Source organism: Solenopsis invicta, chromosome 14 (genome assembly GCF_016802725.1).
Source record: "Solenopsis invicta isolate M01_SB chromosome 14, UNIL_Sinv_3.0, whole genome shotgun sequence".
In the NCBI taxonomy this organism is placed as follows: Eukaryota; Metazoa; Arthropoda; class Insecta; order Hymenoptera; family Formicidae; genus Solenopsis; species Solenopsis invicta.
In genome coordinates, this window is record NC_052677.1 from 8,629,757 (window position 1) to 8,653,567 (window position 23,811).

At 42.6% G+C, this 23,811-nt stretch overlaps 1 protein-coding gene across 10 annotated transcripts in view; it reads right to left on the minus strand.

Moving 5' to 3' along the window:
* LOC105194478 overlaps nucleotides 1-23,811 on the minus strand; it is a 94,006-nt gene that overhangs the window by 9,686 nt on the left and 60,509 nt on the right. For 5 of the 10 annotated variants that reach the window (XM_039457019.1, XM_039457018.1, XM_039457017.1 and 2 more), the window contains 12 exons: nucleotides 22,174-22,393; nucleotides 20,025-20,145; nucleotides 17,012-17,118; nucleotides 6,021-6,162; nucleotides 5,257-5,703; nucleotides 4,863-5,013; nucleotides 2,944-3,678; nucleotides 2,634-2,855; nucleotides 2,101-2,553; nucleotides 1,884-2,015; nucleotides 1,408-1,633; nucleotides 992-1,138 (listed from right to left, as the gene is read on the minus strand). In XM_039457019.1, coding sequence (XP_039312953.1) covers nucleotides 992-1,138; nucleotides 1,408-1,633; nucleotides 1,884-2,015; nucleotides 2,101-2,553; nucleotides 2,634-2,855; nucleotides 2,944-3,678; nucleotides 4,863-5,013; nucleotides 5,257-5,703; nucleotides 6,021-6,162; nucleotides 17,012-17,118; nucleotides 20,025-20,145; nucleotides 22,174-22,393 — 3,103 coding nt within the window. Of the gene's footprint in view, nucleotides 1-991; nucleotides 1,139-1,407; nucleotides 1,634-1,883; nucleotides 2,016-2,100; nucleotides 2,554-2,633; nucleotides 2,856-2,943; nucleotides 3,679-4,862; nucleotides 5,014-5,256; nucleotides 5,704-6,020; nucleotides 6,163-13,071; nucleotides 13,179-17,011; nucleotides 17,119-20,024; nucleotides 20,146-22,173; nucleotides 22,394-23,811 lie in introns of all 10 variants that reach the window. The other 5 variants (XM_039457023.1, XM_039457021.1, XM_039457020.1 and 2 more) reach the window with 3 other exon arrangements.

A 23,811-nucleotide genomic window follows, 5' to 3' on the forward strand; every position in this document is an offset into this window, starting at 1 on the left:
GAATACGACGATCGTGAAGCTAGAATGGCATCTAGACACTATGCGGACTTCGTCTGATTCTATCTGACAATGAGATGCTATGATCTGAGACTAAAGCTAAGAGAGTCTATTCTTGATTTCTATTTCTAGAGCAGATTACATGCTCTGATAATAGGCAAGTAAGGTATTTGTTGTTAGCGTAAATATCAGAGAAGACGAAGTCAGCCGCGCGAAGAGATTTCTCATGATTTAATCGCACGGTGTGTGTCAAGAATTATAAATTTTCTAGTTTCATCGATTTTGCATTACAAAAAAAAAAGAAAAAATTATTGTCTTTTGTATTCGGAGAATTTTAATGACAATCTCCGAAGATTCAGTGCGTTGCGTATGATACTTTATGAAGTGTCTTTGGTGCTGATGATAGATCAATCGGTGAATCGTTTTTTTAAGTGTTTGTTCAAATTTTCGAAGGAACAATATGGCGCTAGACAACGGCGGATATGTCACGCGCTTGTAAGAAAACCGTGTATGATGATCTAGTGTATAGTGATTAAATAACAAAGTTTTTTTTGATACATGTATACGTTTGTGTCAGAAGCGTTGTATTGAGAAAACATGAGGCCAAAAGAGACATTTTGATGGTCGGTAAAGTTCTCAGTAGTAGTAGCAGCAAGAGTGGCGGCAGTAGCAGCAGCGGCAGTGATAACAGCACAGCTTCCTAATATAGCTATCGTTGTCGAGACGTTTTTAGAATGTAAAGAATTAATACAAATATGAAGATTTAAAAGACACCTCTTATCGTTTATCCCTGTTAAGCAGTTAATTTAATTTCATAATTAAATCATTTTAAATTATTTTAAATTATTTTAAAATTGCTAATATAAAAAAGTGTATTGTGAAAAAGTGAAGAAGATAAATTGTATCGAAAAACGTCTCGATGAAACGATCAGTTTACTACGGCCTAAAAAGTCCGACACTTCCAGCGACCTTCTAAGGTCTGCTCTGGTGGTACCTTGTCGGCTCTCTCGACGAAGAGAGGGCTTGGTCATGCGAAGGGGTTCCTCGAGGTCCATACCCTCGGCTCCTTCCCCTTCGTCACCTCTCTCGCTGCTCATCGAACGCTGACGCTGACGTAGCGTTGTCGAATCGTTCAGCGGCACTGTCCCGACAATTTTTATTACGTCGTAATGTGTGTAAAGCGTGTACGCACACGCCGATATATACCTACTCCTCACGCGATAGTTCCACGATGGAACGTGTAATGTGTCGTTAGAATATATCGTTTGTGTCTAATTCGTGTGTTTTTTATTAATTACGCTTTTATCGCTATTTTGCTTCGCAATTATAGTAATAAAAACATATAAAAATAATAGTTATTATTACAGTTTATTATTTCGTAATGTGAATAATAAACACAGAGCGACATACCTTGGTTGACTTGCGAAGTGACAAAGGTCTTGATGAGAGTGTCCGTTGTCTGCGTGTACAAACTCAACGCGTAACGGAGGCTCTGCAATTCCGGTGATTTTTCTAGGAATGTCTTTTTCAAACCATTACCACCAGCATGGAAGTATTGTTTGATCGTGTCCAGAGCGACTTCGAGAACCGCGCATTGCTTCGGCGAAAGATTCTTCTCCACCTCTTTAGAAATATCCTACGAAATGGATGAGAATGTTTAACAACAGACTTAAAGTGACTTTCCTTCATAAAGAAAAAAATTAAAAGTAAAAAAAAACGAGTAAAATAAGATTTAATTTTTTTACGATAAATTTTATATTTCCACTTAGTTATATAATGTATTGTTTATAATAATAATTTTTCCTTCATTACTTTGCAAATATGAGCTGTTTACTCATTATATTTCTTTATAAATTTTGATAAAAATTCAATTTTATTTTTATTACCATAACTCCACTAAGGGCATTTTTAACATCGGGTTTCCCAGCCATGTGATTCTTAAACAACTTCGACATATCTTCTATCTTGGCGTTCGCAGCGAGATTCTTAGCATTATCCGTCAGGTTCTTAAACATCATCTATAAGAAACAAGATTCATAAATACATGTCGCTAGATAACATTCTATCAATTTCTTTTCCAAGAGATTTAGTTATTATACGTACGCTCTTATCTGTCATAGGTGGCAAAACAACGGTCTTTTCTAGAATTCTCATGACTATCTTCCACAGTTCCTTCAGTAGTCTCTTCAATACTGTCTTTTCGCACGACTCAGCGTATAAAGATAGGCTACCATCGAGCAGAACCATGAGTGGTCTCAAAACGTCGTCGGCTTCTACGGTTACGTTGTTTCTTTGTGCTGGCTGCGACAGGGTTACCTGTCCTCCGCCTTTGATAGCCAACAATAGGTCTCCTAGTTCTCTGACGGAAACTGTTATTCGCGGTTCTAAACTGTTTGCGAATAGTATAGCCAAATCGTCCAAAGCGCCGTTTAGCTGTTGTTGCAACTCCTTCAATATGTTTGCTGCATCCTCCTCGAGTTTGTCGCCACCCATTGACTCGAACATCTTTTCTAATTGCACCCGAAGTTGTTGGATGTTGTTCATCAGAATGCACGCCTGCGAAATGAAACAATATGTAATAAAGACCGTGAATAATCTCGTTTGAATTTCTACACATTTTGCTTTCGAGCACGTACAATTCGTTCTTCCTTCAGATGGCTGGGGAACTCCTTTTTCACTATATCCGCGTAAGCCACTAAAACTTTGACGATGGTCTTGGCGAATCTCTTCATATATCTTTTCCAGATCTCCGGGTCTGGACATTCCAGCTTTGACACTACGTCGAAGCATTGTGTTAGTTGTGTGAAAACATCGACAACGGAGACGCTGAAGAGCACATGCTCGCTGCTCTTCTGGAACTGTAAGAAAAGATAAAAAAGAAATCATTAAAAAAGGTTGCTGCATTATCATCCTGATTCGTAAATAACATGGTGGCATATCACTTACGCCTTCCTTTTTATCTCTACTAAAGGCACCGTGGAGATATTCTAATGAGACGTCATCGTTCTCATTAAGCCATTGCATGACGAAGGGTTCGAACCAGGCCGGGTATTCTGGCACGGCGCCCTTATACGGCGGCACGTCCTTGACGTAGTTGGCGTGCAGCCACTTGACTTTGAAGTGCAAATTCATATAGGCCGAGGATTTGCACAATCTATGCTGCTCGTGCTCCTCCAGAGCGTACTTCATGTCCACCGCGAACAAGGACCACATCGTAGCCGCCGACAGCTGACCAATGTTGAGCTCCTGAGGGAATTGATTTAACACGGGCGCATAACTGTTCTTGTCTTCCTCGATCACCGAGACTATCAGGGCGATCAGTTTGTGCCAGAAATCGAGCGAATCCAATCGCGGGCCATGATCGTCCGTGTCTCGCTTTGCCTCGTTTGGATCCGCCTGGAACTCTCGATTGTACAGATCATAACAGTTCTCGAAGAGGAACTGATAGGTCGATCGTAGGCACGCTTTCACGCAGTCCTTCACGACGGTGCTGGCCCGTGGCGGGCTTGACAGTTCCTGAACCTTCATACGGAAGAACGTAATGCTCGTCAGCAGGTCGACGGTGCTCTTCAGATCCATCAGCTTTTCCTGGCTCGAAGCCGGGAAATTGTTCCTGTACATCGACAGGTCGATCCTGAGGGAGTTGTGTAGCTGATCCAGTAATTTGACGAACTTTTCTTTCTACAATGAGAATCATCAATTTAGCTTACTTTTTTATTCATAGTGGTAGCTGCAATAAGGTTTTATTTGAGCGCAAATACGCTATGATAAATACGTCCATTTGTTTTATTTTACCGCGAGAACTTTTTACCGATATGATATGTTTCACTAAGACCCTTTCATCAAATATTTCTCTCTTAGTTTCCAAAGATTTTCAGCTATGCCGAATTTTCTTCGTGCTCGGGAAGTTTCGCGTAATATTTTCGAAGGGGAACATGCATAATTCAAAAATATGAGAAACATACTCTCTCATATACACCGGTTCTCTGCCGGAATTAAGAGATTTACGAATTTAAATTTCGCGCAAAATTTCGATTCACACATCGTTCGTTGTTTTATGGCGGCTGAGAGAACGTCGATTCGCATAGAAGTATGCGAAGAGAATTTCCATATTCCCCGTACCGCAGGAAAATCCATTCGCCCGGCCTTGTCCTGCCAGTCAGTTAAACTACAGACGGTGGAAAAAGAGCACGAAGAGAATCTTAATTAAAATCTTAATTAAGTAGCGTGCATACGATTTTTGAGCTATTTTTTTCTTATTCTCTTCAAAAAAAGGGTTGCACGTTAAGAAAGGGATAATAAAGAATGCAATCATAAACGCGGCACGACCTTGCCACTCTTTAATGGAGGCACAGATTCGTGACTCGGTGGGTATTTCAAATGCAAACATTTCTCACTTTGACTTTATTGTTAAGTCAAGTAGCGAAAAGTCAAGTTACTGGATTTCTGGAAGAAATCTATTTTAATCTGTTTAAATGACCGATTCGCCAAGATTCAGGCTTTATTCAAAGTCGCTTGGACGCCGACGGAGACTTTGCTTAATCCCTCTCGAAAGTTTGCAAAGTAATTATTTAACCAGCATTATATTATATATGTATATATATTCGCGTCAACTGATCCCTTTATTTCTGGTGACCTGGTAAGGAATTGATAAAGGGTCGGGCGAAAAGCGTGTCCTTGCGCAAGTCAACGCGCGACTATCTAGGATATGAGAAGTAGCTCGGAATAACGGATAGCGCTGGTTGCCAGGAAATTGCACGAGTATTTCTCGCTTCTCTCGCCGCCGGGTTCCAGCATTCGCCATCCCTCACTCTTCTACGCGCGGTAGAGATACCACGGCGCAATCTTCCACATCCGGCACTTACCCCGAAGTTACTGGCGGCGAATCTATCACTGGCCGACACGGCCGGACTAGCGGTCGTGTGAGCGTAGTATGCGTTTATGTTTGCCAGGAGGGTCGACATAACGGCCGGCACGCCTGGACACAGGTACTTGGTTGAGAGGCAGTGGAAGTGCCTGTGAAAAATACGAAATCACGATCGTATCGAAAAGCCATTTGTCTTCATTCTTTTTATTGTTTCGGAACAGTTACGACGTCTTATTTTAATCTCAATATATACGCAACGCGTGACTCGAATTTTGAAATCCGATGTCAATTTTAATAAGGACGATAAATATTGTTTTACGATAACGGTAGATTTTGATAGCGAAAAGATTAATAGGGCCAATCGCGAATACGTTTGCCGACGACACACTCACGTCATCGCCTGGTAGATGCTCTCGATGCCGTAACGCATGGCGAATTCGTCGACGAGCTCCTCGCCGGGAGGATCGAAGTAGACCTTCCAGGCATCGTCGCCCTTCGCCTGAGGCAGAGTCACCATGCCGCCGTTCTCCTCGCACAGGCTGTGGAAGAGGTTCTCGTGCAGACAGGTGTATTGCACGTGGTACGGTGCCACCTTTTCCTCGCCCTTGATCTCGACGCTAATGTGCAGCCTAATGGCGCCCGACACTGCGCTCTTGTCCGTCCTCTTCTCCAGGTTGTACCAGACGTCCATCTCGCCGCTGAGTGTTCGGACCTCAATAATGGTCTGCCCAAGAAAGTCGTCGCTCTCCCTCGTCAGTTTTTGCCTCAGCTTCGACTTCAGATCGTTGTCCTCGTCCCATACTCGAACTTTTATCCGATCGGACGAATTGTGGCACTCGCTGCGAGCAGAGATTTCCGCTTTTTACTTGCGCTCTTTTTTGATTGAACTCTTCTTCAGAACAAATTGAATTTTTTTCGCCAATTTTAGACGATCAATAATTTACACGCGCATTATTAAGTAAACGCGCAACACTAACGTACATCAACAACGGATAAGTAAACACGTAAATATATAAATGTAAACACGCGCGAGCAAATACAATTGACGTCATCGTTCGTGGAAACGGCGGAGAGTTCACAGTCAGCAAGATTGAGAACGGAGAGAATTACGCATTCTCCGCTGGCTTAGAGTGCGAAACTTTTCGAAATTACTTACAAGTAGAACTTCTCGTGCCATACGGGATTCAGTTCTCGCGGCATGGTCCTCGTGCGCTTCTTCACTTTGCCAACTTGGACTGTCACGTAAGGGTCAGATGTGCCGCTCTTATCTTTGGCGATTAATCCCTGTGCGCTGATCACTAAGGGCGGGAGAAGAATACAATTAGGAGACTCTGTCCGTCTAGGCTAGAAATGCCTGGATCTCGCGTGACGGAGTGAATTGAACGCGAAAGATTTAATTCCGGAGAACGTAAATATCTAACCTTGCGGTGTACATAATTCGATTACCACGGAACAATATCGTCGAATGAAAACATTACTAGAGTTTGCCAGCTGGCCAGTATCCAAGATCGCGCCTGCGAGGGTTAATCTAATAGAGCTAACGGGACCGGATATCCGTCGGAACATATGCTCGCGTCGTGCTCTGGCGAAAAAAATGTCCCGTGAGCCCGTAATCCGTTTTTAATCATACAAATGCATCGCGACGAAACGACGTTACATACGTTGAAACTTTTCGCGTATTTTTGTTATATTTCTTTCTCGTGCAATCGCACGAGTAAAGCAGGGGGTGACAAAAGCGTCGTCGGGTTGGATCTCGAGTTCGCGACTCTACGCGGGATAATGCCGACGCGACGCGCACTTATATAACACCGTCTTATCGCGATAAACCAACCGGGATTACAATCTATTCAGCCGGTCTGGTCTTATCGTTATTCGGTAGATCGTCGTTTCGATTCGAGCCAACGGACGGGGTTGCCAGACGATGAGTCACAAACGCGACTGGTTACGACTTTCGAAACTGGAGTGCAGCGCGATCGGCAACCCCCGAAGCGATAAAACTTTACTGTCCCGTCCCGATTCTGATTTCTGGCGACGTATGCATTTGTTTTATACATATCCTCCGTTGGCGTTAGCTCGACGGACTATTTACGCCTCGACGGTGTTTCACGAGTTTATTACCCGCGACAGATATTAACCGCGACGGTTTATAGACGGTGGACAAACTACTCTACTTCGAGAGTGATTGACAGGGAAAAGTAACGTAATGTAAAAATTATACTTTGTTAATTTGCATTTAATCACCGATTTTTACGGAGATAATATAAGATCGTCCTTCTTTGTTTTTTGGAAGGTGATCACGATACACGGATCTACGAATCGCCTCGATCTTTCGTCAACGTCAACTTTCGGCTCCTTACGATTAAAAGACGTCAAACTATTTGGAAAGATTTTTTATACGATCGTTTTATATTCATCTATTCGTATACGTACGCGTCGACCGAATGAATAAATATGACTCCGCTTTAAAATTTAATTAAAAATAGATAGTTCGGAAACGAGTACAGGAAGTCCCGCAGGGCTTTTATCTCGAAATATTCGAGGAATTGGCAAGAGGTAAAGCTTCCCCATCTTCTCCATTATTAAATTGCTCTGTGCTTTTTGCAAAACTCTTCAGATTTAAAACAATCGACTTTATTCCCCCGAGGACGCGAAGGACTTGTATTTTAGTTTTTTAAAATGGAAAAACTGTACAAAGAAAAAAACGAATAGCAAATTAATGAATCGTAGACAAGTAAATTTTTCAAATTGGCATTTATCCGCATAATAACGTGGAATATTCTCTTTTCATCCGTCTCCTCATTACGGTTACACATGATAATATATACGTCGTGTGTGAGAAGATGCATGCAAAGGCTCAACATCCATCCGATTTGGACACTTGATATCCATTGTAGACAGCCATCATAAAAGCGTGCAGAAGCTCGGCTTGGATTATGTACATATATATATAATAACGTACGTATATGGGAATACATACGTATACGTACACACACACACACATATAGAGGGATATATATGTTACGACACAAAAGGAATATTTAACATATAAATATATGTTTGCGTGATGTGTGTGGTATTATATATCATAACGTGCTTCGGTTGGATTGACGGACAGACACACATGCCCATGCTACTAACTCTTTTTTGATTCGCACCGCCGATTGCAGTGAGGGACGATCGTCGATGCTTCCTGCCCTCGATGAATGTCGATTTCATACCTAATCTCATTAATCATCAAAGTCATCGCCACAATCCACTTGGTGAGAGAGAGAGAGAGATGTCAAGAGTCTCGGTGCGCGTACAAGCGCACTGTGTGTTGTGCATGTGTGTGCGTGTGGGTGTGTATTAATTTGCGCATCGAACAACGTCTGCACTTTTCATCCGGATATAAATGAGCGCTGCAGTGCACTTTGTTAATACTTGACAATTAATTCGACGAAAGAATATTATCGTCAATATCGCCACAATGATCAAGAATCAAATTGGAGGATTTGTAGTACCGATTTATGTATTTTATTCGATCTTTATGGGCGAGATGCACTTGAGATCGGGAAGAGGTGTTTGAACGCGCACAGCGCGCGGCAGAGAATGCACGCGCGATTGAAATTGAGCGCGTGCATAAATCCATTACGACAAAGCAGATCTGTCCAACGTCGAAAAGTCCTCGCTGTTAAACGAAACACATATGCACACGTGTGTGAAGGGGATGAATGCATCACGCATGTTTTACATTCATCACGTCGCGCTCTACGTGGCCTCTGTTATAACAGGGCTCGACATTTCGCGCGAATTTCTAAATACCAAAAACATCCGAAATATCCAGGGTGGGGGAAAAGTACCGGAACAGCAAAATATCTTTTGAGACGAGAACAACGCGATGTCGCCGAGGTTTCTACAACTTTTTTCGTAGAGTTACGATCATTTAAACATTGAGATTTTGCAATAGCGTAGGATCCACGACGAGGACGTGAAAAAGATGTGAAAAACCCTTTCAAACAAACCCTCACACGACCCCGGAGATTTTTTCTCCCCTCTCCTTCCCTTGCCCCCCAGGGATGGAAAAATGGGTGTTTTCAGTGTTATGTGTAGATTGTGTGATACCATTGTAACCCTATAAATTTCAATCAGAAGTTATTTTTCATTAAGTACTTTCCGAGTTGTGACGCTTGAAAGTTACAGTACACTGTAGCTTTCAAGCCTCACAATTCGGAAAGTACTCAACGAAAATAAACTTTCTTGTAGGGTTTTGGAAAGATCTTTACACCAGCTACTAGATTCTGGAATAAAAAATAGGGTATTCCATTTAAAAAAGTCAATGTGATTTTGATCAGACCTTGGCGACGCCATACAAGGTCAAACTGATAATATTATTAAATAGATCTTTTGAAACCCTACAACTCTTATCTGAAACACTTTTTTCTAAAATGCTCAGTTTTCGAGATATTTTGCTGTTCCGCTACTTTTCCCCCACCCTGTATACGCCATGCACGTGAGCTTCGTTGACGCATCGCGTTTGCATCTGATTTCGAAAAAGGGAACGTCGTATCGTATATGCAACGATCGACCGCGATGCGACATAAATATCGCAATTATCATCGAACGTATAATTTGTCGTTTGCGTGTGCGTTACGAGATTGATCGTTATCAACGCATATTGATTGTACGTGTTAAGCCGCGTACTCCGTGCACCGATCCAATCTCGCGATCGAACACACTCGTACGCTAATTTAACGCGTCGGGCTTGCACCGACTCGCGAGAGCTGCATTCATTTTTAATTGATCGTACTGCAGCGATGCGTACTGCGGCGGTTGTGCGCGGTTGTGTCGCGAGAGACATGCCGTTTCGTTTCTTTTTATTATCCCGCAAAGGGAATAATACGATTCTTTCTCTCTTTCTCGCGCACGCGCCTCTCTTTCGCGTTTCCCTTTGCTTTGCACCCTCGGGCGCAATCTGCAGCGGTATCTCGTCAGATCGTAGTCATTTTAATTTGCGCCCAGTGAGTCAAGAGATTTGATTACTGGGGCGGAAGAGGAAGCGGCGGCGCCGACTGTTACCACCTCCGTTCCACCCCTCTCGCCAATTCGCACTCCCGTTTTAGCCCCTTATTTCCTTGAATCTCCTCCTTTATCTCGTGCCGGTTAATCCGCTGAGGGCGCACGATCAAAATCAGATTACTCTTAGAATTAAGCATATATGGAGAAAATTGAAGGATTAAAATATGTGGTTTCGTTACGCAATAAAAAAAAAAATTTTTAAGCTCGAGCTTGTTTCGTTTTTCGCAGAGAAAATTTTTGATTCTTATTTACCATCAATAATTAAGATTAGCGCTTGAATTCTTGTACAAAAATTGGTATGCACGTTTTGCGCTGTGCAAATCGCGTTGCTTCTTTTCTTTCAATGTAACATTTTACCAGGACAAAAGTCACAAATATAGCGGAAATCGGTCAGCCGACGAATCAACCAGCTGGCACGTGGTTGACAATCGCGGTCAACAATTTCTTAGCGAAGTAACTTCATCCAGAAATCGTCTCAATTTTCTTCCATTCTTTTTTTTATTATCTCGGTTTTCCGGTCGAGAGTGTATAAATGTGCGAGGAGAAAGAAACGCTCGTGACGAGAAGTAAAAAAAAACTTGGAAAAGAGAGGAGACGCGCTGTCTAAAACAGACCATTCCGCCGATTTTATTCTTCTCTCTATTTCATTTTTCTTTTTTTTTTTATAACCGCGTCCTATTTACTTATCTCTCGTTTTCAACAGGATAACCGTAACCCTTCCTTTTTCATACCGCCGCTTTTTCTTTCGCTACTTCCGCCGTCAGTATAGTGGCGGACCAGGAAAGCACCGCTGGATACGTGGGCAGCTTTTGAAAGGCAAAAAAGTTTCTTTGCAGCTCGCCGTTGCTGCTCCCTTATCGACTTTTCCCCACCGGAACACGTTTCCGTCGCGCAAATACCGTTCAAGCTCCTTTATCTTTCCAGGTGATCGTAAATAATTGAGTACCTCTTAGTGTCCTTCCATCGTCACTTGCATTACGTTAAGTGCGTAAAGTGCGATTTATGTTAGATTTCGCATCATTTAAAATTCATCCGCGCTCTCCATTAGCAATCTGCAGCTTTTCGGTCAAGCTTCGATTAGGATAGACGAGGTACGTAGCGGCTTGTTACAATATTATTACCAAAGTGTTAGATATACGAGTGATAGGAGATATGAAACGCTTCTGGGCGCGCTCGAGCGAAACGTTAAGGTCTCCTTTGGGAGCTTCGGTTGTTTAAGACGACCGAGACTCTGCCAGGGAAATTTCTCCGCGTGTAAGATTCTCTTCACCTGGGTGCGCAAATCCCCGGAGTGGGAACGTTGCTGCAGGCGCACCTCCAGGCAGACAGGCAGGCTATTCCATTTGCGGATTTCACTATCGGCGGGGGGTGGCCCTAGGAGCGACGAAAGAAAGCAAATCGAATCCCATTGGATTTTTCTTCGACGAATTCTTTTTAGCTCCTCGCATTTTCAGCGCATTCCCGGCGCATCTCACCGACGACGAACGTGACGTCCCCGATTGCATTTCGACTGTTTCTCATTATTGGCCGCAATTCGCATTGATCATCGGGGATATGTTAGCACGCTTTTTCTCTCTCCCTTTCTGTTACATTACATTTTGCATACTTGAAAATATTAAGGAGACGTGCCGAGAATCGAATTGACAGAATTTTCTCGCGATATACAAAAGCGATATGATATTGATGTCGAGAACTCCGCAGCGTGTAACGCGATTAACGGGATTATATTCGTTTAGTTGTACTCTGTCACTTGCAATTTCCAAGCAGATAAGAAATATATCTATTCATACGGGCGACGTGAATGAGCTGCGGAGGCTGAGCACAGCTATTACGTTTGTCTGTACGTTGAACTATCGATCTTCGCGAGGTGGAGCGCATACGTATGCAGCTTGCACCGCTCCGCTCCCGTCCGCCACGTCGTTCGCAGCAGCGGCATTACAATTGCAATTTCGATCGGCGAACCGTAATTTTCTATGACATACGATACTTGTAATGCCGTGTAAAGTACGCCTCGGACGCTTATCATTTTCATCGGCATTTCGTATTTATTGTAGCAGCACCGGCGAATTGACAAAAATCGAGGGAAATACAAGTCGCTGCTGCGAACGAGAAGCAGCTTTCGTCGTCGAGAGGATTTTGGCTATTCGCGGAAATGGATGGCGCACAAGTGGCATAATTCACCGACAATTATATTCATCGATTCGACACGTTACTCCGCGAGCGTTCGAGGCCAACTCGCGTGATCTAAAGTACGTCGAAATCCCTTCGTTGAAACGACGACGGGGTCATAACGCTCCTTTCAGTCGACCGACCAGCGGAACTTTACAAATTGCTTCAGTTTTTATTGTAAAAACAGGAATGCGAGACCGGAATAGCAATATATATTGCCCCAACTTTAATATATTTCGGAACTTCACGCAAGAATGAACAGTAACGTCGGAGATTCAGGTACGCGCCGCTCGATCGATCCTCGGGGTTTGACTTCGTGTCGGACCAAGTGCATCGATCGCACGACGTGCATGCCCCGGCGGTGCAATTGGAATGCGAGAACTCGACTGCGGAGTACGCGGCACAACGCAAAGTGTACCTCATATATCGCGCGCCGTTGCTTATCAGCTCGATGCTGCATTGTGATATAGATCTTTTCGCGTTTGCTTTGAATCAAGAGAACCGTGCGCGCGCGCGCGGGACAGCGATTGAAAAATCGAGATTTGTACGTGAGACTGTGCTGATCGAAGCTGCGCTCGCGCGCAGGTTGCATAATAAGCAGCTTCTGCTCTTGATTGCGGATTGTCGGATGAATTCGTAGCCTGTCTGCTTCACCGCGCAAATTCCAAACTCATCGGAGAATCTGTAAGCGACAGAAATTACGCGCGGCCGTGACGCGTTCGGTATATCGCAGTGATTTCGTAAACTTTGCTCTCGTGACGTTCGGTGAGAGAAGGTGGAAATTGTTTTTACGTCGAAAAGTAGATTGGTGAGTTTTTGTAGTAGTGGTACGCAGAGAGTTTCGAAAAAGTTTTCGTGTAGTCGTGTATCTCAAGCGTGTGTGTGTATATAGTACAGAATGTGGTTACAGAATTGGTGGCGGCTAGTTATCGAGATTGTGGTGAAGGAGTCGTTAAAACTAAAGGTATCCAGTATTATGTCACCTGTGATGGCGATCTTGCAGGACCACTTGCTGGTACCCTCAAGGACGATCTGTTCGGCCTGCTCGAGGCTGTCTATGTGCGTATCCGGGTCGACTGAAAACGTCGTGCTGAAAAGAAGACAATGTTGTCATCGGATCGTCCTTCGACAACCTCTCGTACTACCCTTCTCTCCTCCCATCGTCACATTTCACGCTCTTTAGAGATTCCTCCGGAAGGAGAATCCTCTCGAGGCGGCATCTTCGAGACGTCCGGAAAGTGTGTACGTTTATAGAGGCCACCGAAGGACGCGAGGGCGGAAAATCGTCCGTAATCATCCATCATCCAGCAGCAGCGACCGCAGCATATATTCAGCAGCTCAGCTAGGCTAGGCTAGCAGGAATACATTCGCGCAGCCAGAATACTAGGGTATTTTTTCGGGATTAGCTTACGTGTAAGCTCGACGTCTTTACATGTACGTGTGTTGTCTCGTGTGAAAGCAAAGCGAGACGTGTGTTTTGGATTCACGCCTCAATGCAGGATGGATTAACTTTGATCCGGCTGATCAGAGAGTCTTCTTCCCATCGATCCTCTGTACGCGCTTTGCAAATTTTGCGCGAGTCCTACATACGGAATTTGATGGATGAATATGGATGGTGGATGCCAATGGAGTAGGCAAAACTACTCGAATCTCGAATTATAGCTTGACCGGAAAGCACGGTGATTGATTTTATTTACATGAAAAAGGAACGAGGGGATTGACGCTTCGGTGTGGAAGAATAATAGATGGGGTGAAGCCGAAGAGAGAACGAGAGTCACGTGGATCGCGACGCGTTACGTTACAATGGAATGCCGTACCAACTTCTATCCAAGTTCCATTACAAGTATGCACAAGAAAGACTAATCGATCACACACGCGTTGCGCGGATACGGTAACGAGTGCATTGCCGTGCCACCTGTTAATCTCCCGCTGTTGTAGAATTAGCGCTGTTTTACGCAGGAAGTTGTTCCGCAAAAGCGCGTCTATCAGCCTGGAATAAGAAAACTTGTTGCGCGACTTGTGCATGGCCCACCGCCAACACGAATCTTCCATTGATCTCTCAGTTATGGTAATAACCGTGTCGCAAAGACGATCAACGACATCAACAGCTCTAGAACGGAGCGATCGGTTACTCGATCAAATTTCTACCCGTCGGTTACCACAGAAAAATCCAATTTTTTCTTCCTTTTATCGAGAAATAATTACAGATATCCGTTATGTGCGTGATCGATTTGGGGTGTCTACATCGAGTTAAGAATTTCTAAAAGAAATTACGAAAATTGGGGTGTGTAGGTTTGTAGTCGCGTTAGAAGTAATTGAGAAAAGCTCGAGGCAACTTGATTTCTTTTAGATGGAACGTTTTGCTAAAAGGAAGAAAGAATGATGAACCGAAATTTTAAATCACGGACATCGATCAATGCCAGTGAATTATTCTCCGGTAAGATACATTAAGTATGCTGTGAGGGCTGTATGTATTTTCATTTCTATCGTCCCTGCTGACATTTAGGAGACAATGACTCGGAAAGAAAGTTTCATTTTTTTTCCTGTGATCCAGAACCACAATGGAAACGTGTCATCGCGAGAAATGAAGACGGCGACAAGAGCCACAAAGAAGGCAGACTGAACACGTGAAATATTTCAGCTAGAGTATTTTTTCTTAAAACAATTTCTTTTGTACGTTACTAGAGCGGCACATCTCGCGGAAATTATCCTATGGGAGGGAATCGATACTCGCGACACGTGCCAGTGTGGTTCTGGTCCGTTTACGAGTAGTGAATAAATGACGCAGCTAACTTGAATGTTTCTGCAATAGGGGCATAACTTTATAAAGCTACTTTCGAACAAAATGTATCTCTTTTACGCGACATATTGTCGTATTCTTCTGGAATGTTTGACGAACTTTATCGTCTGTAATTTATAATTATAATTTATTTCTCATTATAAATGAGAAGAGAAAAACGTACGCGCGAGAAGTGAAAAAGAATAGATACATTAACCCAATATCTTTCAATATCTGTCTTCGTAATAAAGCGCGTTAAACGCAAACCATCGAGCTAATTCAACAATCTATCAAGACGAATTCATTTTCCTTATCTTCGACACGCGAGACTATTTCTGCTACAGGTTTTGAAGGAGGAATTAAACTGACGCGTTCGATAGGAACGATGATCGATGCCCCTGTGACGCTCGACTCTCATCTCGCAGCAAAACGCAGCGGGAAAGAGAACATGCCCTCGATATACCGAAGATTACAGGTGGTCGGTAGATTGCTTTCGATAGACGTCGCTGTGGTATTGGCCTATCGGTCAGGGACTCGCGTTCATGGAAGCTCGACGGCTATAGCCAGGTCGGATTTACCTTAGACAATGGCTGAGGCACATACTTGCCGCCACAACAAGTTGCCACGTGACCTTAATGGACTTTCGATTGAATTCTCTTGGAGCAGAGGAACATCGCGTGATGTCTGATCGGTACGATCGTGAGAAGTACGTACATATAAGTATATACATTCACTGTGGAAACCTATGTATCTGTACCTTGGTGCTAAAAGAGCCAATGTCTAAAATTGTCAAATTCGAGTTATATACATTAATGAACTCCAAATAAGCCACTATTATTGTAAAAAGGGGCAAACTCGAATTTGGCAATTTTGGACATTGACCCTTTTTTTAGCACCAAGATACAGATATTATATATATATCTTCACGTCGATGCATAAACGCACGAATGCAGATTTGAATCAGAAGCCGCGACCTGGTGGTTTTCATTAATGAGAAATAACGGACGGTCCGAGATGCATTTCAAGGATTTCTGGAAATACTTCACCGAACGATGGTAATTGAGATGTTGTTTCTGAAGGAATTTGCCCGAGCCGACTGGGAGAGATTTCATTTCGCCGGTGGAACACGAAACTCCACTTGTTCCCTTGGAAGAGGAGGCTATTGCAAATAGCGCGTTGAACGCGCAAACGAGAACTGTCTGCAAACTCGATTTTGACGATCTCGTTGAAGCGGTTGCCACGACGGCAGCTGGGATTGGTGTGAAATTGGAGCGAAGGAAAGTACCGTTGGGCGCAAAAAAAAAAAGAAAAACACTGATTGGAAGAGGATTATCGGGTAATTAAACGGTGTTGTACACTAACGCGCAGTATTGTTACATCCAGCGGACAAATGTAAGATTATTAATGTCAGCACATACACGTAAAATAGCAGCATAGCGTATAACGCGCACACATAAATAGTAATCTGCTGGTTGGGTGGGAATAGTTGCGGGAGGTATGTAAGTCAAGGTATTTCTGAGGAAGGTATGGAAGTAGCTTGTCCATCGTGAGGGTATATATATATGTAACCAAGTTGCTGGATATGAAAAACCCTCGGCTTACGGAGAAGTTAAAGAAACAGAAAGAGTGAAGCTAAAAGTAAAGTTAAATTTTAGTAATTTTAGATAATTCGCTCACGACTCAAGGCAATGCCGCGGCCCTTTTACGTTATCCGCGTTATCCGCGTTATCGCACGATGGTCGAACAGCTTCCGGAATTAATGTGAGAATGGATTTACACATAGGAGGGTAGTTGTTACTCAATATCGGTACGTTTATGGCACAATCAATACAACACAGCCACACAGCCACACGCGCGGCAGCCACCAAGAGCCAGTTATTACCATCGGATCTAGGTGTAATGGCAATAATAACGATAACAAGAAGTAATCAAAGTAATCTTGTGCGTTCACGCATTATGTATATATGGGCATGTGGAGCACAAAGGTAACTCGTACTGAACAGATCAAAATATGTAGGCATACGCAGTAGACATATGTATCATGTATCGGGATGAACACCATATCGACGACGCGCTCGTCGCATGGGATACGGAGAGTGCACAAGACCAGTTTAGGAATCGGCGAGCACGAGCTGGCCACAAACCTGTAATAGCGATCTTCGCCGACCACTTGCTGGTACCGTCCAAAACCGACTGCTCCACCGACATCATGTGACCCGAGTGCGCCTTTTCGTCGACCCCGAAGACTGACCTAAACTCCGACGAGACTCTCTTTCATATAAGCTCTGCCAACGGCCACGATCTCGTCCTATCTGCGCTTTTCTCGTTACGAGATATGCCTTTAATTTTGAGCTCGTTTCTTTTCTTAAAATAGAGCTCTCTCGGCGCGAGTTTTCAAGGAAAGATTATTTCATTCGCGAAATATTGTCAATCTGTAGGAATTTAAAAAAAAAGGGGGGGGGGAGAAAAACGTGTTTGCAACGGTACAAACGTAATTTCAACTAGCAGCTGCATTTAACCATTCTTTTGCAATCTTGCGATAACTGGTGATCGCTTTTACAGTTAGCATTCCGTGAAACAGAACGCGTTGCAGATTACCAGCGAATCCCTACGTGACAGCTTGAGAATTCTCTTTGTAGCGTTAACCGTTCAATCAGACGGTGTTGTTTCTTGCTAAATTTTTCAGACATCCCGAATAAAGGAGAAACGAACGTTAATCGAACGTTTTGACAAGGGAAGTAGTTAGTACGTGTATCGAACAAAACAATTTTTTAAATTAAAGACACTGGTCATCGATCAAACCATTAACGAGAACGTTGATTGCTCGATAGCGCGGTATCTGCTCCGAACGAGTAGCGTCGTATCTACACTCTAGGTTATGTTGCGATCAGTGTATATCCTTCAGATAAGACGAGATCGGGCCTTCCGATGGTGAAGATTTCGTTTTAGCTTCGCCGACTCTCCCTTACGATTTTACCTGCCTGTTATTGTCACCACTGCATCACCATATTAATCTACGTGTTTAATTTGATTATAGATTAATTCCAGTTTATTGCCTCTGGGTACACGCAGTCTTAATTGACGACTAATTATTGTCACCTGGGATATTAAATTAATTTTCAGTAATACGTATAACCCATTGTGGGCACAACATTCTGCGTTGCAGTATTTCTTGCGGAAGCTATCAGACCCGGTGCTTTCCTACCACCGTAATAACGATCGCTGCAGCTGTTCCACTAATTTCGTTCGTGCTAATTGCTGAAAAGCTAAATTACTAATACTCGGGAAAAGTGAGAAAAATATCTGCAAGTATTAATGCGCGCGCCGATCAATTCCTACGTTTGCTAACTTGAAAGGTTTAGAATTAATTGAAAATAATTTAGATAGATGACGCCTCCTAAGTCTATTTCACAGTTAATTACGAATTGTACCGATGTAATTTCCGATTTTATGCTTAAAAAAGTTTCTATAATATGCTAATTATATGATTAATTGAACAAGTATTGACCACCCGGTTTACCAGCGTGATTATTTGGTCACTCGGAATGCAGATCGCGCGAGCGATATTAATTAACGTTGATTTTCATTAGCCGAGCGCTGGCTTTTATCGCGATGGCTTTTACGAAAGCGTACTCTATGTCTGTCGCGCCGTCGATATTTATAATCACGGAGATAACAAGTCGATACTACAGTAATAAGATTGAAATGCAGCGCGCGGGCAGCGGAGATATCTCGAATAGCTCGACGCTTAATTAATTATGGCAGATATGCGACGGATTGACGCAAGGTGCGCAAATGCGATTAGACGGTTATTATGACGATGCTGACATGCCTAAGCCGCGTGCGTTATCCATTTATCATTCGCCGCAAATAGATCGATTTTGATATTTGGAAATAATCGCGCGATCTCATTTATAGTTTCGTAAACGAATCGGAAAATTTATTTTAACAAATATGTTTATGTTTAATTAGCAACATCAGCGATTACAATTAATTTTCAAATAACGCACAAAAGATTTTTGCTTCGCGGTCTTGCCGGCCGGCACGAGTACAATACAGGGTTTAAATTAAAATAATACCGTGAATGGCCGCGTGTGTATGTCGTGCGCGTACGTGTATGTCAATGCCGATTATTGAGCGGACAATATTAATTTGGGAGATTATTTAATTCTGACAGCTTATTTGATTGCATGAGAATAACATGTTTATTGAATAAAACGGATTTTGCCTTCCCGCGTAAATCGATAATATTGCCAAAATTATTGTAACCAAATATTTCATTATTGTATTAAATCCGTTTCACACGCAGCGCTACTTAATTTTTAATCGTCCCTCGTAGCATTTGCTTCTCCCTCTCTCAATTTATACAATAAATATACAAATTACACGAATATGTACACACATATGATTTATAAATGATTTATAAATGCTTTCTTGGCAGTTTTGGACGTAAAGACTATCGAGCACGCGTCTATTATCTGCGATATCTGGAATATACGGCGGGATGTAAAATAAATACATAAATTCACCATCAGAATAACAAGAATATAACTTCAAAGTCTGAAATCGCGTTCACCGCGCTTATCGTAAGACATTACTCACGAATATTCATACAATATGCTGCTATCCTGGAGGTGTGCCGTGACACATTGATATTCCCCCAAACGATGTTTATATGGCCGTTAACGATTTCCTATGTTTGAGGTCGTGAAATAGATCTGGCTCGGCTGTGGCGATTTATTCGCGAAACATTTACGGTTCGTTCGCGCCAAGCGGAGACGAGTCTCCGTCGATGAAAGAGGGGTTAAAATGGGTTGTTGGGGCGATTAATTAATTCGCGGTTGCGAACGGTTCTTTATTCATTTTTAAAAGAAAACGTATGCTGCGATGTTTCTCAACAGGCGACAATAAATATTTTTCCCTACGAGAATTTTTATACGAACGCGCTGAGCCGCTGATTCAAAAGCAGCGTGCAGTGGTGACAGAAGACCGTTAAATCGCATTGGCATCGATCGGTACATTGATCAACACCATAATATTCCTCCTCGAACCGAACCGTCATGATTATTGACAGTACGGTTGTCGTTGGATCGACTTCTGCTGCGAGGGGAAAAAAAAGAAAGGAAAAGAAAGGGAGCGCAGTAAGCGGATACTCACCGAATCAGTTCGAAGATTTCTGGCTTCTCTCGTTCTCTTTGCTTCATTCTTTCTTTCATCGCCGTGATTATGCTAATCGCCTTATCCTCGGCGCCGTGCTTTGAGCTCTTCTCAGCCGCCCCTGTGCGAAACGGATGGAATAACGATAAATAATAAGTATATTCGAGATTCGCTTGTATTTTGCGTATGGTTACAATTGGCTGAGTCAAATGCATTGATTAAAAGATGCGTCAAACTTAACTATCGTAAATAATTTTATTGAACAATTTTCGGTCCAACGTTTGAATTCGATTATTTTGTTCGTAGATAAATTCTTAATCTTCTCGACGTCGCGCTGGTGTCGATAAAACATTTTTATCTTCGGTAGAGAAAAAGAGAAGCGCGTTTTACACGTAAAGAAGATTTATTACGCGATTCGGCGCGCATGCCGCACTGTTTTTCCAATGCGTCAATTGACAAAACGTTTGCAAAAAAAAAAAAAAAGTTGCGATTTTTCTCGGGGCAGAATATTCTATCGCGAAAATCATGATTCGTATCAGTAGGCAGTGATTGAATAACACCAATTGCAGCATTTTTCGTTCCTCAGTATCCTGAACGTGACACTAATAACACCACTGTGTAACGGCCGATATTGAGTTTCGCAAAGTAAAATTACATAGAAAAATATCACGCATCGCGTACAGATCATGATGGACGGCTACGAGCGTTTTGCGCGCTGCACAACTATCGCGTCAATTGCGGCATGTAATCGTTTGACATCGGACACGTTAGATGCAAGAACGATAGCTCGATAGCGCGAAACACTTGCGCGTGCGATGCGCAATGTCGATCACGTTACAAATTTCACACAGCGGGTGCGCACCGAGGCTGCTTTCGTAGCTATCGATATCGGCCGTTTTAATTATTCCCAGAAATTCTGTTGTACAACCGGATGATACGGTTGTGGTGCGGAGTGGGAAAGGGGAAAGGCTGGAAACCTGGAAGAGGATGAACGATAGGAAAGAACGTGACGCGAAACACCCGGTACATCGAAATTACAGCGGACAGCGGAGGACGAGGGAGAATTAATTGAGAACGGAATTACGGGGGCAAACCGTCGCGCGGCGAGTTGGAGGCGGTGAGGCTGTAAATTAACCGTGGACTGTCCGATCAAGGAAAGAAACTTTATCGGGGACAGAGTCAGAGCAGAGGGGAAGGGGCTGGGAATCATTAGTCTGGGAGTGCTAGCACAAATCGATAACGAATGGCGAATGGTGTCCAGACAGAAAAGAATCTACAGTGAACGCGAAGATCACCGGAATCAAATTGAAAGTCTGACGGACGGGCCGAGACACGTTAAAAGTGTCATTACTTCCCGGATTTCCGGACATTGGGGATTGGTTTGTGAAATCTGTCGCGTCATTGCGGATAACTTTGTCGGGTGAAAATGCGAAACGGTCCCGCGATCGTGCCTACGTAAAAATGATTTTTTTCCGCAAGACAGTCTGCGATCCGTGAAATTCATTTGGACGACATTACAATCGTTCGGTTATTCCGCCACGAATCGATTTTGTGGAATACGAGAATAATACGTTTATTGACGAGACACCAGTCGACGACGGAAATAACGGAAATAACACTGTGACTGCAAGAAGCAACGGACGGAGATCGAAGCTTCTTATAGGGCAAATTAATAATTAATTCGCGTTAGTAGCAAAGATAGAAAATGGTTATTTATATGTATGTATGTTGAAACTTATTTATTCGCTCTAATTTCTATTTAATGAATCGTAAAACTTTTCTCCATTTCGCTTGATTCTCGTCGTCCCGCGAAGGGATAATCGATTTTACTATATTGCTCAGCCGTTAATAAATAAATAGAAAGTTTTTACTTACGTGCCTGAAAAAAAAAAAGGATAACTTACGCGACCTCGGTACACTTTCGATTCTTCAAAATATACATTTATAGTTTCTTTTTTCTCGACAAATTCATTAACGTAATACGATAATTATTAATTTTTCATTTGATTTAATTTATTTAATCAATACCGCCAATTAACTGACGTGAAATAAACGACTAAGTCTACGTATTCCCTTTTACGTTGACTATATATTTCGCAAGAGGCGGAAATTGCGCTCGGAAACCAAAATATAGATTGACGTTACTCACTCTGCAAGCAATCGGCGTTTAGGAGGTCCTTGCACTTTTCGTGACACTTGACGCCGCACTCCATACATCGCACTCCCTGTCGAGCGATACCCCAGAGAAGACCCTCGCATTCGTAGCAGTACGTCGGCGACGTAGCCGTCCAGGTGACGAAATTGTGAGGAGTGGTCGATGATATAGGGTAGATCATCGCTTGCAGAGTTTTCTTGTACACGTGCATCTTCTGCGGGTGTTTCATTGTATCATATTATATTAAGAAAGAAAAGGTGATGAAGGCGAGTCAGAGAGGAGACGAGTGAGCGATTTATGCAAACGTTCGTCTTTCTACTTCGCTCACGTAAAGATTACGATAGTTGAGGGATTTGAAACGATTCGTTGGACATTATCGTGAATTACAAATCCTTTTGGAAAAGTCAATGTTTTTTGACGCGTCAAAATTTCCAATGTGGAACGATAAAATGTGTTTCACGTCGTTTTATCAAATTTTCAGATATATCGCTCTCTGCAAATGTTCTGTTTGTAGCGAATAGAGAATAAATATCCTCCAATTCTCCTGACGTTCACAGATATATATATATATATATATATATATATATATATATATATATATATATATATATGGTAAAGCGACCGTTGCGTCTCCATTAACGTAATATAAAATTCTATTACTCGTATACGAATCGATGGAGCAATTGTACAATATTAGATTGTATCTGGAATTATATTAACGATACTATTTTTGATTGAAGAAACGAGAGAACTTTATCGCGTCCTTTTTTTTTTTTTAAAAAGCAACTCTTTCAACTTATAAAATATCCCGCGTTACTCTTATCAATCTTTAAAGTACATTTCCTTCAATGTGAAATTTGCCTTTCAAATTATAAGCAGAATATCGAAGGATTAGCATTTCGTTTTTGTCCATCCGATCTCTCGCTAAAACTCCCTCATAAATTCAGTTATTAACCGCCAAGTGCCTTCAAAGTGGGTTCTAGTTACATAATCATGTGCACGCAAACCATATGCAGATATAGACTTCGTGAAAGAAATTCTACATATGGTTTCAATAAAAGCGAATTCAATACGCTAAAAGACTGTTTTAGGCGCCTACTTGCTCGTGCCTCTCGAAAACAGAACGAACTGTCGTCGTTCGGCTTTAGATTTTCGAGAGCATCTCTATCGGTTTTCTTTATCCTCTGGGTATCTTTTTTCCATGCTTGTAAGGTGGGATTACCTAGGAGAGCTTCGCGAGCACACGTACGCGAGCTTCTCGATCCTAAAGAGATCATCACGTTTCATATCGAACATCTAGCATTTTCGCGTACGTTCCATCTCGTTTTGCAACTTTTTCGAAAATATTTCTTATTTTTTTTTCTCTCTCGCAAAGTTCTGTACGTGGACAAGTTTTAGAGTCAGCGATATTTTCGTTAGACTATCTAGCAAGAGAAGAAGGGTGGTAAAAGCGTCGTTCTGCTAAGCACTATGGTACTAACGTGTGAACTCGGGATGTTCCCCGGTGCATGAATTTTTGAAAATCAGTATATCTCCATCCCGGCGTGAAACTGTACATGTACGTAAAATGTAAGCGTGCGAATGTCTGAGTTACCTTTCGACACGTTACCTCGATATTCTGCAGATGCTCGG